The following is a 15,897-nucleotide window of genomic DNA, read 5'->3' on the forward strand; positions in this document are numbered from 1 at the left end:
TTAATGGTTGAACAATAATACTATACGCAGTGAGGTCTAAGTTAAAGATATCACCACCATTCCCCTAAGACAAAGGTAGCCTCATTTTCACTTTTCCTAAGTCTGGGATGTTTAACTTTCAAGTTTAACAAATACACATTTACCACAGCTTTGACTGTCTAGTGAATATGTGCTCTGTGTTTATGTAATCTGTATCTAGGCTGTTGGAGAGATTTGAAGTATAGATGCCATTTTAATATAAAAATGAGAAGTATCTCAGATAGTGCAAGACTTAGGGAAACAATAGATATCCAGGTGAGGCATAAGGTAACATAAGCTATGGCCATAAAATGTAATCATTTGAAAGGGGCAGGAGCCTTGAGGCAGCTGTAGTGTTTATCATATCCTCACATAACTTCTCAGTTTTAGTTCAGCGTATGAGTTAAGAGCTAATAGAACATTTGGCTTTCAGACTTTAAAATATCATCCTTGGAACATATAGCCATATAATTCCTGGAAACAGAGCAGTCTAGCTACAAAATGTATGTTTTGAATAAAGAAAGTGCTGAAAAATTCTTTCTTAGAAAAACATGCTGAAAATATTATGTAAAAGTGAAACATTTTAACTAACATTAACCTTTGGCTCTAGCAGTTGTAGAGACTTTCTGATCCAATTGAAAAAAAATGAAGCGCAGAATTACTTAAATATTGGAACCAGCAAAAAAAAACTTGCATGAATAACACTAAGATAAGAAACAATTTAAGCAAAGTAGCATTTTTTTAAGAGATTTTGGGAAGTGAGTCTACATTTTTAACTATTGCATTGCTAATTTATTTAGTGTTCACTTAGCTTGCTGTTTCACAGAATTTTGCTTTTCCTGGAAAACTCTTGTTTGTAAAGAGCCTGAAAATGTTACTGCAAATCTTTTTTCTGTGTGAATCTCAGCTTAGCCAAAAAAGCTAAGATCTGCTAAAATGCTGTCTCATAAGCTTAAGATGTCTCATAAGCATAAAACGTCCTCATTGTGACATTGAAAAAAGAACTTGAAATCCCAGCACAGTATTTTTATTGCAAATGACAGTTTTCATCTGTTGGCTTTTGCTGCCAGAATAAGCATGTTTTCAGTAAGCACAAACAGACTTTTTCAGCTGTGCCGGTTTCCAGCGGTTCCTGTTTACTCCCCAAGTGGGTGGTATGGAAGAGCCACCTTTCTGGCATACTTGCATGCAGACAACACATGGCCACCATCGAGTTTTGGCATTATGCTCTAATAAAAAAAGATCCTGCTCATATGAGAAAGCTTGGTGTGCGTCAGTACAGCTATTTCAGTCGTTGCTGCCTCCTGAGCTGAATGTCAACCGACATTGGTGACTCTATTAAAATACAATGTCGCAAAAGGAAGTAAGAAACATGACTTTTAAGCTGTGTGTGAAGATGAGCTAAAATAGTAACAAAAGTATCTCTGGAGAGTACTAGAGGACATAAAAAAATTTCTCTGAAATCTATCTATTGTTAAGAAAAATTGGATCTGGCAGACTCTTTTTTGTACCAGCTGGATGTGTTAAATTTTCCTTCTCTTCAACATTGAGTGCAGGCATTGCTGTAGGAGGGATTCCAAGGAACTGGAAGGATTCAAAGGTTTCCTCAGAAAATTTCTCCAATGAGCCTCAGTCCTAAGGAGTCAGAATTAATCTTTTGAAGCTGAGTTTCCGTGCAGCAACCCTTACAGCCCGTGTCGAGTTCCGAGAGGGAAGCTGGTGGCGCAGGGTACTCGTGTGACAGACACCGGTGTTCGCTGGCTGCTCTTGCAGGAGGCACGAGAGAGCAGCGGTTGTGACGTGTCCTAGGCAAGAATTCAGTGAGCCAGCCCTTTGTAAGGTAGCAGAGGAAGCACTGGTAATGGCTGGACATAGTTCACATTGCCCTAATTTTGGAAACAGGTGGGAAAATGTACTCAGATCAAATAATTTTGTGTTTAACTACTTCTCTCCCAGATCCTTCTGAAGGGATCTGTGCTATCCAAAGCCATTATAATTGTCATCATACCACTGTACTTAGGCTGCTACTTATTAAATACAATTGGACTGTGTTTCATGCTGTACTTCTCAGCTCCTTCACTTCATTGGTAGTCCTCAATAGAGCATAAACCCTCTTTTTAGACCACTTAAAATTAAAACTGGTAATTGATAAATTCTACTTGTAATAACACTTCATTTTGCTCGTACTGGACTACAAAACTAAGTACTTGTTTTCCTTTATGGATTTCTATGTTCCTCTCTCATTGATACATGAGAGAACCATAGTTCCTGTATGTTTTTTTTCACAACCGCAGTAGTCAAATACTGGAGGAAGATGCACAGAGAGGTTATGTTGTTCTGTCCTTGGAGGTGTTTAAGACTCACTCAGGGACACAGCCCTGAGCCCCCTGACAAAACAGACCTGTTTTGGGCAGGTGTTGGACTGAGAGACACCAGAGGCTCCTTCCTACCTCAGTTATTTTGTGGTTCTGGCTTCCTACCAGGCTTGTTTGCTACACATACCTATGGCTGTAAAAGAAGGCTTGATCTTTGCTGGGAAATAATATTTTTGGTCGCTGCTTTTAATGACAGCAGCTGTATATGCTTCTAATTTTCTGTTGGGACATCCATGAGTTGTCATTCCTTCCTTAGCAATGACATTGCTGAGCAGATGCTCTTGTTAGAGATTGGACAATTTCTTATCTGTCACAAGGCTCCAGCAATAATCAGCATTTAGGACAAAAAATTTCCTGTAAATTGTTTGTGTTCTCAGGTGGGTTTGGATTTTCTTTCTTGTGCATAAATTAGTGTACAAAGGAAAAAAGGTAAAATAGAGAAGTTATGTTATTATTTTTGCATTTGCATTCTCAAGCTGCTTTTGTGACGGGATAGGTTTCATAACATTATAAATTGCTTTACGATAGTAATAAAAATCATGTAATTCTGTAAAACATAGAGGTTTTGAACTGCTTCTGCTTTATATATTTGACTCCATGTCATTAGCAGGGCAAAATAAAGTGAGATGTTTTCAACACAACAGTCATTAGGCCATCATGGTGCTATTGATCTTTGTCCTTTGTAGAGTATTAATATTGTTGATGGCACAAACACTGTGGAGGGCTACTCTGTGAGAAAAGTGCTGAACATAGGTCATCATCTGTCATATTTGCTCCCCACTAAGACTGCTAGTGAAAAGTTAAGTAGTAGTAATCACCTTTCCTCATATGAAAGAAATGGTGTGACTTTTTAAATTTTCATGAGTGCAAACTTGTTAGTGATTTGAGAGACATCCACTATCTTAATTACCCAAGAGAAGAATAATTCCTTATGTTCAGGATAAGGCTGCATGCATGTGTGAAAAGTGGCTAGGATGAAGAATGAGTAGCTTTATGGAGAAGTAGGGAGGGAGTGAACTAGCTTTGAGACACATTTTCTGATCTGTAACACAGACACCAGCTTTGACAAGCATTTTTTTGAAATGGTAGCTGTAATCATTTTCTGAGTCAGTTCTTGTCTTAGCTGGCATTGCCTTCATAAAGGTGTATTCTAATTTCATTTAAACTGGTATAAATACAGAGATGCCTCTACTGTGGGAATGATGTGACAGAGCAAGAAATAAGATCAATCAGAGATCCTAGATCAAGCCCAAGTGTAGACAAAAATGGTTTGGAGAATGCTTTCATCAGTTTTTCTGCATCCTAGTAGTGGATGAGGAATAGAGATACTTTGATTATCAACTAACAATTCCAAAATTAGTGGCCATGAGGGAGATGACCTGTTCTGTGAGCAAATTCCATAACAGAAAATGTGCCTCCTTGGCTGGGATTCCCAGGGGCTGCCTCCACTGGGTTTATTGAACAGCATAAAAAAATCTGAAATTAGTTATAGGAAAAAAAGGTCCTGTCACGTTTTGAGTACATTACTGGAGAACAGATTGTATTATTTTGCTCTGTTATTTGGTGAAATATTTATTGAATACAAATACAAAGCAGGTACAAACTTTTTTAAACTGACAAATTGACCAAGACAGATACAATGTGCAAATTTTCATGTTTACATTCAATACAAGTAAATCATGGCACAAGGAAATATAAGTAGTAAAGTTAATAATACTGCAAATAGTATGAAATTAGTAATGAGGGTTGGTATGAAGATGTGTAAAGTAAATAGAATTTGTAAAGGAAGAGGTGAGATCCAAATAGAAAAAAAGAAAATTGAGTAAAGTTGCTCTAGACACACTTTATTTATGTTACCAAAAGTGTACAGCCAGAGTTGATTAAACAGTTGTTGAATAAGATTTTGTTGATTTATATTCTGAGTTTATATCAGAATCTGAAACTGGTTCATGAAGAACCACACTCCAGAGTGTGCTCCCTGCTGCCCTTATGGTATAGATGATGGTAATTTTTGTGGTCTGATTGTTCACCTTCTGAGTTTATTCAGTTGGTTGAGTGTTGTACTTCTACCAGAGAAAAAATAAAAAACAAGATGGAAGTGTTAATTTTGAAGATAAATGAACTTTTTCAGGCTACTTTATTTCTCTGGAGACACATGACATGTTAAACTGTTTAACATCTGGGAGCATCTGTCCTGGTAGTCCAGCCTGTGGATTAACTGAGTGCTAAACTGCCATCCCATTTTCATGGAGATTTAGGGAATGAACAGCAAGTGCTTAACTGTTTTGACCCAGTCTTCTTTTAGAACTGCAGAATATGTAAGCAAATGCTAGATACATTTTCAAATATACATATGCATGTGCCTTTTTTTTTTTTTTTTTTTTTTTACATAAGACCCTAATTACATAACAACTGGGCTTTTTTAGTTCAAGACAATGTAGTTCAGGAAAAATACTTAATTTGATAGTGCTATGAAACCTTCAGAATTATTTATTTATGTAAAAAGGCTAGCATTTAACTTCTATAAATTAATTAGTTTAAAATATTCAATTAGATGAAGTATTGTAGTTTAATCCCATGATAATTTAGTCTTCCTTTCTACCAGTGTGGCAAGTATCTAAAATGGGACATACCATTTCTGTGAATATCTGTAACTCAATGTTCTGCTTTGTTTTTCTGCTCAGAATTTTACTTTTTTTTCATGGCAGAGAATGACAGAGAACTTTCACCTGCTACTTTTCTTTCATGTAAAGATAGTTCTGGAGTAGTTTCCATTGTATTCTTTTTCTTAGGTAGTCAGGTGTTGTCTTCTAACAGGAAATTTTAAATCATGTCTAAGAAGTATGTCAAGGACATTAACTTCCTGGAGATGTCTGTCTGTTGCAATGCTGCCAAGATTTTAAAGTCTTCAGTCAACCTAAAGTCTTTCATCCACTGTTACTTTTAGGAGCAAGTCACAATGGTTAAGCAATTTTTTTTTTAATTTGCTAGAGTATATAGCAATGTGAGAATGGATAAGCAAGAGTACTAGCCCTCCTACCAGTGTTTGGCACACATTGTTCCTTAATAGATCCTTTCCTGTTCTGAAATATATTTCTACAGTGACAGGTCACTGCCATACAAAATGGTCATTCTTAAAAAAAGGGAATGATTTATTTGAATATTTACTATTTGATGGTAAGTATTGCTTAGGAGATTTGACAATTCAGTGATTATTCATATCTGTATTTTGAGTGTTGAAATTAGTAATAGCATAGAAATCATCAACTCTTAGTCTGTAATTTTTACATTCAGGAATGTTTTGAGGTTTTGTATGAATATATTTAAATTTATAGGGTCCTTTATTTTTAAGGAAGATTAATTATATCACTGAATCTAGTGCCTGTGTGACTCCTTTTTTTATGGCATGACTAGTTCTTTAATAGTTTGGTATCTTTTATGTAGGGTAATAATGGAAGTAACACGGAGAAAATTATAGAGGTGATCATTAAGATACAAATTTGAGCTGTTAGGAAGTGAAAATTCCCATTTTATCAACACTGCAAGATATTTTAATTGATGTGCAGAAATCACCAAACTTTCATTTTGGATTATTGTTTTCACAAATGCCCGGTTTCAGAAGTGTAATCACGAATACATAATCATCAGGATGCCCTTCTAACACTTTATCAGGTTATGACAAATTGGGCTAAAGGTTCAGCCTCAGGCAGGACAGTGGTGGGTCCTAGGGATACTGTGTGATCATCTATATGGGGAGAGCAAACTCAAGCTGTTGTTTAGCCTAGAATAAAGCAGAAAAAAATGTTCTCCTATAAAGTGGTTGTACCTTTGAGAAGAGGAAGCCCTTGGTAGCTGTAGCTGGGCTGAGCTGGATGGCACCTTCTGTTACCATACCTGTGCAGAGAGGTGCTCAGCACTGGTGGTGCTGGTGAGGAGAAGCTGTGCAGATGTGGAGCTTCTGTGTGACTCTGGGAACTGCTTCTTGAAAACAAAACTTGGGAAAATCCTCTAACTCATTGATGTCACCTGGCAGCATAAGAACGAATTAGGGAAATGATCTCTCTGTAGCTGGTATTGGGTAATGACATGATGATGTCAAGGCACATTGCTACCCCTCAGAGTGCAGTGGGGTGACTTGCTTAGGGGTTACTGGCAACTGCTGGCACCTCTTCTCCAAACTGGCAATTTCCCCAAACAGTTCTTGGGTGCTGAGGCTGTGAGGGCTACACTTGGAGCAGCCTTAGAATGATCCTGAGGCAACCAGCACATATATGCCTGGACAAGAATGGTGTGGAAGGAGCAACGTTGGTGCAGTGCCATGCTCCCTTTGCAATTCCTTTTGCAGCCCCATTGTCCTTGGAGCTTAGTTTTTCTGGCTTTAGAAGACCTACCTCTTATGGCAGCCCTCAAACACTGAACTGGAAGCAGAACTGCAAGCTGACAATATTATATGGATTGCCAAGTCAATTGTGATTACTTATTACTGACTTTACTTACCTCAAATTAATTCAGAGCTCTATCACCTGCTAAAAATCTGTATTCTATGAAATGTGCTGATATTAATAATTAATGTTAGTAAAAACTAGGCTTCATTATGTTTTGCATGGATGCACTGAGAATTCTTTGCAATTTTTATGATTTTAACAGCATAACATAGAGAAATCATCTCCTGTGTATATGTTTGTGCAAATGTATGTGCTTGCAAGGGAATCTTCATGATGTTCATCTTTTATTTTGCAGTCAAAACCTGTTGCATTTGCAGTTCGGACAAATGTTGGGTACAGTGCAGCTCACGAAGATGATGTCCCAGTCCCAGGCATGGCCATCTCATTTGAGGCTAAAGATTTTCTTCATGTTAAAGAAGTAAGTAAAACCAGAGGAGTAAGTGAATCACTCTTTAAGGGAATACTTGAGTAATAGTGCTACTATTTTGCAATGTTGATAACAGTTCACATTGCCAAAGCACTTTACAAATGTTAAAGTGTATAAGGAATTGAATGTTCTTTTAAATGCTATTCTTGTGGAAACAATGGCACAAATTCCTTACAGTCAAATTAATGAAGTTCAGAAAGCAAGTATTTTTCTTCTCTAGTAAAAAACGCTTATTTGTAGGTTTAAATGTCTATGTCTGACTATTCAAAGATGAAATAGTTCTGGTTATTTTTTTCTAATCTGGTACTGTGAGGGTTTGTTGTGATTCAGCAGCCAAGGGTTACTTCTGTTTTATCTGTGTGACTGCATCTCAGTTAACCCCAAAATCCTCAGGTCTCCTGTTTTTTTACAGAAGCTACTTCCCTGACACAGACAGTATTTAGTTAGCAGTTACACGCTGAAGAACTGGAATGATGTTTCAAGATAATTGCAACTGTCAATAAATAAGCTTTGCATTTGCTGCATTGGTTTTCTTTTCCTGTAGTCTGCTTTTGACATTTTTAAATTTTTAAACACCTAAAGTAATTTTCTTTCTTTGCTTCTTGCAAGACACTCCCAAAAAGTAACTTGGTAACTTTAACAAGCAGGCCCTCCTCTGTAGCCTACTGCTCCCTTTTGAATTTCTCCTTCAATTTAAAATGTTTCCTAGGTTTTGGTCATATTCCATTGCAGTTTGTCTCAAAACAGATATTTTCTGGATATGGAAAAATATAGGAGAAGAAATAGAAAGTTAATTTAAGGTTGAGAGCAACCCAGCCATGTATTTGAAATTATGTCTTTGCCTCATTTCAGACCATCAAAAAATCCCTCAGTAGTTATGATTGATGATGCACAATGATTCTGCTAGCATGGGTGCTTTCATTCCTAATACAGAGATAGAAATACAGGTGGACAGAAACTAAAGGAACACAAGAAACAGACTTGGCTAATGATTGTAATTTTTCATATATATTAGGCACACAAAAAGAGAATAATTTTTATTCAGACTGTATATGGTGAAGGAAGTACGCTATCTGACTGATGATGGTGTGAAAGAATTGCTCTGCTCTGTCCTGTGACAAAAGAAGAGATGAGCAGGCACAGAGTCCTGGCCAGAGAAAACCATCAGCCTACTCCAGTGAGTCTTGAAGCACTGGAAAATAAGGCTCGGTTTGGTTAGATCAAATGGTTTTCTGTAGTCATCTATTCCATCTGTACTTCAAATTAAGTGGTAATCTCAGACTTTACATCAAGTGTTTCCCCTGTTTCCATATAAACCAGACACACAGGGTTAGCAGTTTTGTGTTAAAAGTTAATGCATTTTTCTTTGCAGCCCAACTTAGTCTCAGATGCATATATATATGTGGGAGAAAATTCTGGAAAGAAAAGTCTCCTGCACTTTTTCGTATCTCCAAAATGCCTTGAAGGCAAGCTTAGCTCAGCTGAGTTCTTACATTGTCTGTGGCTGCATGTAGCATTGAGGGGTGGAAAAATAGATTAGAATGTTCCTGCAACCCCAGGTGTATTAGAATAGGCATTCTGTGCTGATTGCCTTTAGAAACACCTGGTTTTCTCTAAGCTGTCGAGAAGTCATTGTCTACTGGTGCTGGTCCAGAGATTGGCTGGGAAGGCACCGCACTGCCTGATGCAAGTACTTGCCGGAATGGCAAGATGGGAAGGGATCCATGGGGAGTCAAACTGGGACTTAGACTCTTGCCCTGCATTTGGCAGCAGCTGTTATGTCTGGGTGGGTTGAAGCTCCTTCAGAGGGTGCTCCAGGCCCAGCCCTTCCCTGCACATCCGTGTCCTCCCCCTCCATCTTCTGTGCCAGGCCCTGCTCATCCTCCAGGGCTCTGTATCCCACCAGGCATTGCTCCTTCAGTACATTTGGTGCTCCCTATAGTTAATGCTGGGGGAACTGAATTATCCAAGCTTTAATTATTTTTGCAGATTAAAGAAAGAAACATATGAGACTATAAAATGCAGTGTTGCTTATATATTTTATACCTTGTTGCTTATATGTTTTATACCTAATCTATTGCTAGAAATAAAGAGAGCTGAGTTACTCTCCAGCAGCTTCTGCCTGCATAAGGATGCCATACTGGACCAGTGCTGTCCTCTTTTTGTCTGAAGGGGCTGGTCACCAATTTTTGCTGCTGAGAGGGCTCAAACAAGAAAAACCTCAGTTCAAAATGTACATGGACAGTGATGAAAAGCTCTGCAGTGATTGAGTGTGAGGGAAATTTATCTTCATTATTAGGTTACATTCATTAAAACCCAGTACACATAAGGATGATGGATTCCTTCCTGCATGAAGAAACTGCTGCATCATAGTAACTTATGAATCTTTTGAGGCTTTAAATCATGGCCATAATTTTGTTCTGTGTTTAATTAATTTTTGCATTTCCTTTCGCGCTCCAAACATAGGTGAATTACAGAGAATTACTCAACTGAGCCAGCAGCTTGAGAGCTTGACATCTCTCTACCAAAATTTTAAAACAAAATTTAAAATTAGAAGGTATTATGTGTTTTACTATAAACTTTAAAAAGTATCTTATACTTTTCATATATTGACACAGCATTTATCTTTGAGACCTTGCAGAAGTATGCTTTTATTTCTATAGAACAAATTCTTATGGATTTAGGATTTCTATGTGGGACAAAATAGTGACTGTTCAGATTTTAATTTAATGGTGTTTTTAAATTATCTATCTCTTCTTTTTACTAAGTTAATGATTTAGTTAGCCTTTTGTAATGAAAGGGCATAATTTTAATAAGTACATTTCAATCTAATACAGCTTTGAGAAACTGCTATTCCAGAGTAGCTCCCTATGAAATGCTGCTATTCTTACTCATAGAGGCATCCCATTGGATGAATATTATAGGTATCCTTATATTTTATAAGCCTAAAAGTGCTTTTATTTTAATCTCTATTATTTGTTAGCTGGAATATCTTGCAGCTGGTCTCAAGCACCACAAGATTTCTATAGCTGCCAAAGTGAAAGATAATACTGCAATGTAGGTTGTGTATCAATGATCCACCAATGATGGTAAAATTAATTTCTTTTTAAGGGAGCCCACACATTTTACATGTTTTATTCCTAACTGTACACTTGTTAAAGTTACTTGTTCTATAATTAAATAGGCACTATAATATCTACATTAATAGCTTGAGATTCAAGAGAGCTACTTTCTTCACATTCAGGTGTTCTCTTAAAGTTCCATAAATATTCCAAATTACCCAAAATTCCTTTTTGGTGATAGTTATTCCCATGGAACACCAGAAGTATTGTGTGTGGGGCCCCTACATGAGTGACCTATTTTCCTTCAAAAATGGTGAATAAATAAGAATGGAAAAAGCAAATAGTTCTGCTGCATAGACTTCTGCAAATCAACCAACCTCTCCCACACATGGTGGGTGGGGGGGTGGTGTATGAACAAAGGTGTTGAGTTAAAGTATTCAATATCTCATATTTAACAGAGCTGAAATTCAGTTAGTTGAGCTATCTGGTGGACTTGTAATTGTTAGGTTTTTTTAGTTATCCAGAGATATCCATTCCTTGAGGATCTATCATGGTAAGTTTAAGATGCAGATCACATGAGCTATCTGAAGCAGGGTATATATAAGCAGCCAAATTCAGTCATATTTCAGAAGATTTTAGTGAGAAGTGGGGGGATTTGTTAAGCTGTATTTTTTAATTTAAATAGAGAACTGAATAAAATGGAATAAGAAAAATAGATTATTACAGAGCTCTAAAAATTCTAGCAGTAGGTGAGAGTGGATACTAAGTCTCTGGTGTCCACCAAGGAGAACTGTGAAGGGAGAGCAAAAGCAGCTCTCGAGCAGAGAGGAGACTGTGAAGCAAGAAAAATGATGGTGAAATGAGTGGAAATAAAAACCTTGGAGAAACATGAAGTCTTTGCAGGAAGGTTTCCACTTAAGAACTGTGGATTTTAATTATTTGAAAGGAATAATTATTTTAATGTATTTCTGAATATTAGCAAAATTCTTCATTGCCATAATAACATAGCACAGTGATTAACTGCAGGGAAAAATTACTAAAAAAAAGGCATAGCTGCAAATTAAATCTAATAACAAAGTTATCCCAGATACAGTAATTTCTTAGTATGCTACTTTTTTTTTCTTTTTTTTTTTTAATCTGTAGAAATTTAATAATGACTGGTGGATAGGACGATTGGTAAAAGAAGGCTGTGAAATCGGATTCATACCAAGCCCAGTCAAACTAGAAAACATGAGGCTGCAGCATGAACAAAAGGCAAAACAAGGAAAATTCTACTCCAGGTAATAACAAGAGATCATTAGTAATAGCAACATTGTCTGTGACACAACTTGGAATTCGTTGCTGTATATCAGTGATATATGCTTAATTATTTTTAGTGGCAGCTACAAACATTTTTGATCAATGAAGAAATTAATATATAATGAATAATATTATTTATTATATAACGTTATTTTAAATATTATATTGCTAATTAATAAGCTTATTTGTATCATTGCTACATGGGAGAAAAGTAGATATTTAGATTGGCAATCTGTGGTGGTCTACCACTGAAATGGTTTCCTTCCTTTTTTTGTAAAATAATTGCTAATATACATTACAGTAAGTACATTTACTATGTGCTAGTTATTTTTTTTAATTAAAATTGATTTATCTAAATTCTATAACATTTTTTTAATTGTTTTGATGGTCTTCCTATTTCTAAACACATTTAAAGCTCATTTTAGAAATTGCAGAATGTTAAGATCAGTTTATTTGTAAGCCAAAGCCGGTGTGTGTTAGTTAGCTTGTAAGGAAAAAATAGTCTTGTGGAACTCATTGCCTACAATCACAGCTTTTAAGAGCACTACATTTTATGATGGAAGTTTCATGTCAAGTCTTTTGTTATCTGTGACTGCAGCCATCATTGCATAAGAAAAAGGACTGTTTCTAGATATTCTGAACAATACTCAAGATAGAATAATGTCACCTTTACTCTCAAATTGTTAATAAAGTAGTTTTCTAGTAACACCTATTGAAGCAAATGTCAATTGTTTCCCTTTAAGTATAAAGGAAACAAATATTACCAGTGTATTTGAGTGGGATGGACCTGGAATTGAGCTAGGAACCATTCAGGAAGCCAGAAATGCTTTCATATCTCCATAGGAAGAGCAGCAGTGTTTCTAGAGCATGTCTAGAGTAAGACACCATGATTGGGCGGTGCTCAGCTGCATGCACCAGCTGTGAAATGCCTTTCCCATGAGCATGCTGTCCTCAGCAGAAGGATGCTGGATTCCTTATTTCTCTAGTGATACCTCTGGGACAGCCAGATGTGTCCCAGTGATTCACAGAGAATCATAGAGGCTTCCATTCTCCAGAAATTCTCACTGAAGATAACCTTGTCCTACACCACAAATGCATTAACTTAGTGCTTATTAATATTTCAATATAGAGAAAGTGGAAACTAATACTATTACATGAATTATTTGAAGATGAAATAACCTTTATTACATTTTTTTAGAGCTTTTCTCATTATGGTAACTCAAAAAAAAAATGGAACTGTTGTTTCATTTTCACAATTTGGATAGGTTTTCACTAAGCAGAACTTGACAAAAACCTCAGACTGCTTTAAGTTTGTTTGAGAGACTTTTTTTCTTAAGTGCTGTATTGTATTGAGAAAGCAAAATAATTTGTATGTTAATTAAATTGAAAAGATGATAGATACAGTCTCATCTTTATTAGCAATTTATCAGCAATTCCTCAACTAAAGGAAACAGATATGGTCACTGGCTTAAGAATTACTCTTATTAATGGATAGTAATATTAATCAATATATACTAGTAGTATGTCAGTATTATTTACTGAATTGTATTAAGATCCTGAGGAAGTCAGAGCAGCAGAATGAATTGCAGCAGCACAGGAAGTATGATTGATGTTTGCAGTTCCTCAGGTCTCAAAATGTACGCACATTTGGTGGGAGATGTATATTTTATACCTCTGCCAGAAATACTGTTTGTCTCACAGCTAGCACCTCATTTAGAAGGTAGATAATAAATAAACTAGATTAAATATTGAGAACGCTACAGAACTTCATACTAATGTATTACTTTACTCCAGTAAATCAGGAGGAAACTCTTCATCCAGTTTGGGTGACATCGTTCCTAGTTCCAGAAAATCGACGCCTCCATCATCTGGTGAGTAGGTTGTGAACCCTTCGGTAAAGAGACTCATGAATCTCATCTGTTAAAATCCATGTACCTTTAGACCTCTTCTTCTTATTCCCCATTCTTCTTAGGTAAAACCCGAGTGATATGTTACCAGATAAGGCTGGTTTGGGGTGGTTTGAAGTGATGGAGTCAATGCCAGCAAGTCCAGACAATGATAGTTGTTAATGCACAAAATTCCCTCTTTGCTTTTACCACAGAGTTTTGTAGCAAAGACATAATAGATCTGTGAGACTACATTACAGTAGCATAAGGGAAGGTTTGGTCTGGTCTGAGCACTCCTACTGTACTGAACAATAAATACTTCCTAGTACAGGAGGAAAAGCAGGAATAAAAATAGAAGTTTCTGAGAGGTTTCTGCAGTAGCATCAAGAAAGGCATTATTTTAAAACATCAGGAAAATTTAGTTTCACAATTCTGACATGAGGATGTACTTCACATAAATCTAGGATGCTGGATATTTTTTGCCTTTGACAAATTTTTCAAAAATACTATTTTGTACTTAGAGCATCAACATACAGATTTAACTGTAGTTAGGTTGGATTCAAGTGATATGAGGCAAATATGTGGCAAGTTGGGGGAGGATGCTGGCATTAGCTCCATTAAAAAAGCACAGCAGAAGATAACAAAAAAAATTTCTATTGAATTCAGCTGTTGTGTTGCTGGATGTTTTATTTTTCATTTGCATTGTAAATACTGAAAACAGAAAATATTAATGAGTGTTGCTAGTGCCTTTTTACTAGGACGAAGACATGGATCTTCCAATCATATTCATTTATATGGAGTCTGGTCTACAGACCAAAATGCACCTGAAGATTTTAAAGTATTTACTTGGTCATTTGAAAGGGAGACAGAGAAATTAAATTCTGTTTTGGTAGTGTCTTCATTTGGTTCAATTAATTTAAAAATGTATCTGTCTTGTGAAACCATGGATTTGTTAGCAACAACCAACTTCATTGCAATTGCAGTTTGTTTATAAAAATTCCACCTCAGTTTAATTTCTCTTTTATTTAGAAAATATTGTATTAGTTTACTAATGTATGTCCATAACAAGTGTGTAGAACACATCTTAATATCTTATTTTTGGATGGCTTTAAACTGATGTGTTTACTGTTAAGGAAAACTTTTTCAACAATGGCGTTTTTGTAGTAAAATTGTCCGTCAACTTGACCTATATTGTAATTTTATAGTTAAAGTGCCTGAAATGCTGTGATATTATTTGCTATCCAAAAAACACTTGAAGATCGGTACATGTATTTCCAGAATGTTGCACAGAATTTAGAGTTAGGAGCACAGATATCACCTGGATTACCAGCTGACTGTTACCCATCCTCTAATTTTCATTGCATTGAGTCATTTCTTCAGACACTGTCTTTCAAGAAACATGGTTTTTCTAGAGAAAGAAGGAAATATGTTAAAGTTTATTCAGTTACAGTAAAGATTTGGAAAATATATATGGATAGTACACATTAACTTATTCTGTGATAGCAAGATTTTGAATCTACAATAACCTTTGCTAATGATGTCTTAAGAAAGGTGAAAGAGGCATAGTTTGTGTCTAAAACAAGAACTCAAGTGACTTTGAAACACAATTCAGTTATTACTCCCACACCTCCTCCCTTTGAAAGTATAATCAATTACAAATACATCAATTATTTAATAAGTTGAAGAATACTAACTGAATAAGTTAATTTCATTTTTTACTTTGAGTTGGGGATGGGTTTTTTCAATATAAAATAGTGCCGCTGAAAAACAAAACCAAAACAAACTCACAAACAAGATGAAGAACCAGTGAAAAACAAATGAAAGAGAGGCTAATATGCATTTAAATAATCAATATTGATATAGTAAACAATCCATTCAGTCCTGTTAGGCCACCAAACTGGGTAAGAAAAATGCTGAAAATTACTGAAAATACCCCATTGAACTAAAGATATTTAACAGTAAAAGAACTGTCACAGGAGATGTTCCATAGCGTGAAGACAGAGAATGAAAAAAGGAGATACTGGTAAATAGCTGATCAAATTCTGTATTTCTTTACTTCAGGAAAAGCTTAAGGTAACTAATTTTTTTTGCTGACAATTTTGGTTGAACATAGTAACAAAGAGTTTTAATGTGCCTTATTGTGAGTGATTTACAGCATCTGTGCTGGCCTGTATTCAAGAAAAGATAATATGGTCTTTTTATACTTATGAAGAGGATGAAGGAACAGTGTTGTTAGAAGAAAATGTTACATGATTTCTGTGGCTGTTTTTAGGAGCAGGATTATAGAAACAGGATGCAGATCTACTCACTGGGTTTTTCCTGGGAAGGACAGACTCAAAGGCACAGTAACTCAGGAAGTGTCAGGCATCAAGGCATTAGATCTGT

General features: G+C 36.0%; 1 protein-coding gene across 11 annotated transcripts in view; it reads left to right on the plus strand.

Annotated features, from left to right (window-relative positions):
* CACNB2 (calcium voltage-gated channel auxiliary subunit beta 2) overlaps positions 1-15,897 on the plus strand; it is a 248,057-nt gene that overhangs the window by 194,514 nt on the left and 37,646 nt on the right. For all 11 annotated transcript variants that reach the window (XM_039706174.1, XM_039706165.1, XM_039706071.1 and 8 more), the window contains 3 exons: positions 7,134-7,256; positions 11,471-11,607; positions 13,421-13,497. In XM_039706174.1, the coding sequence (XP_039562108.1) occupies positions 7,134-7,256; positions 11,471-11,607; positions 13,421-13,497 (337 nt within the window). The remainder of the gene's footprint in view (positions 1-7,133; positions 7,257-11,470; positions 11,608-13,420; positions 13,498-15,897) is intronic.

The sequence above is a fragment of the Passer montanus genome, unplaced genomic scaffold (genome assembly GCF_014805655.1).
Source record: "Passer montanus isolate IOZ18808 unplaced genomic scaffold, ASM1480565v1 scaffold10, whole genome shotgun sequence".
Classification (NCBI taxonomy): domain Eukaryota; kingdom Metazoa; phylum Chordata; class Aves; order Passeriformes; family Passeridae; genus Passer; species Passer montanus.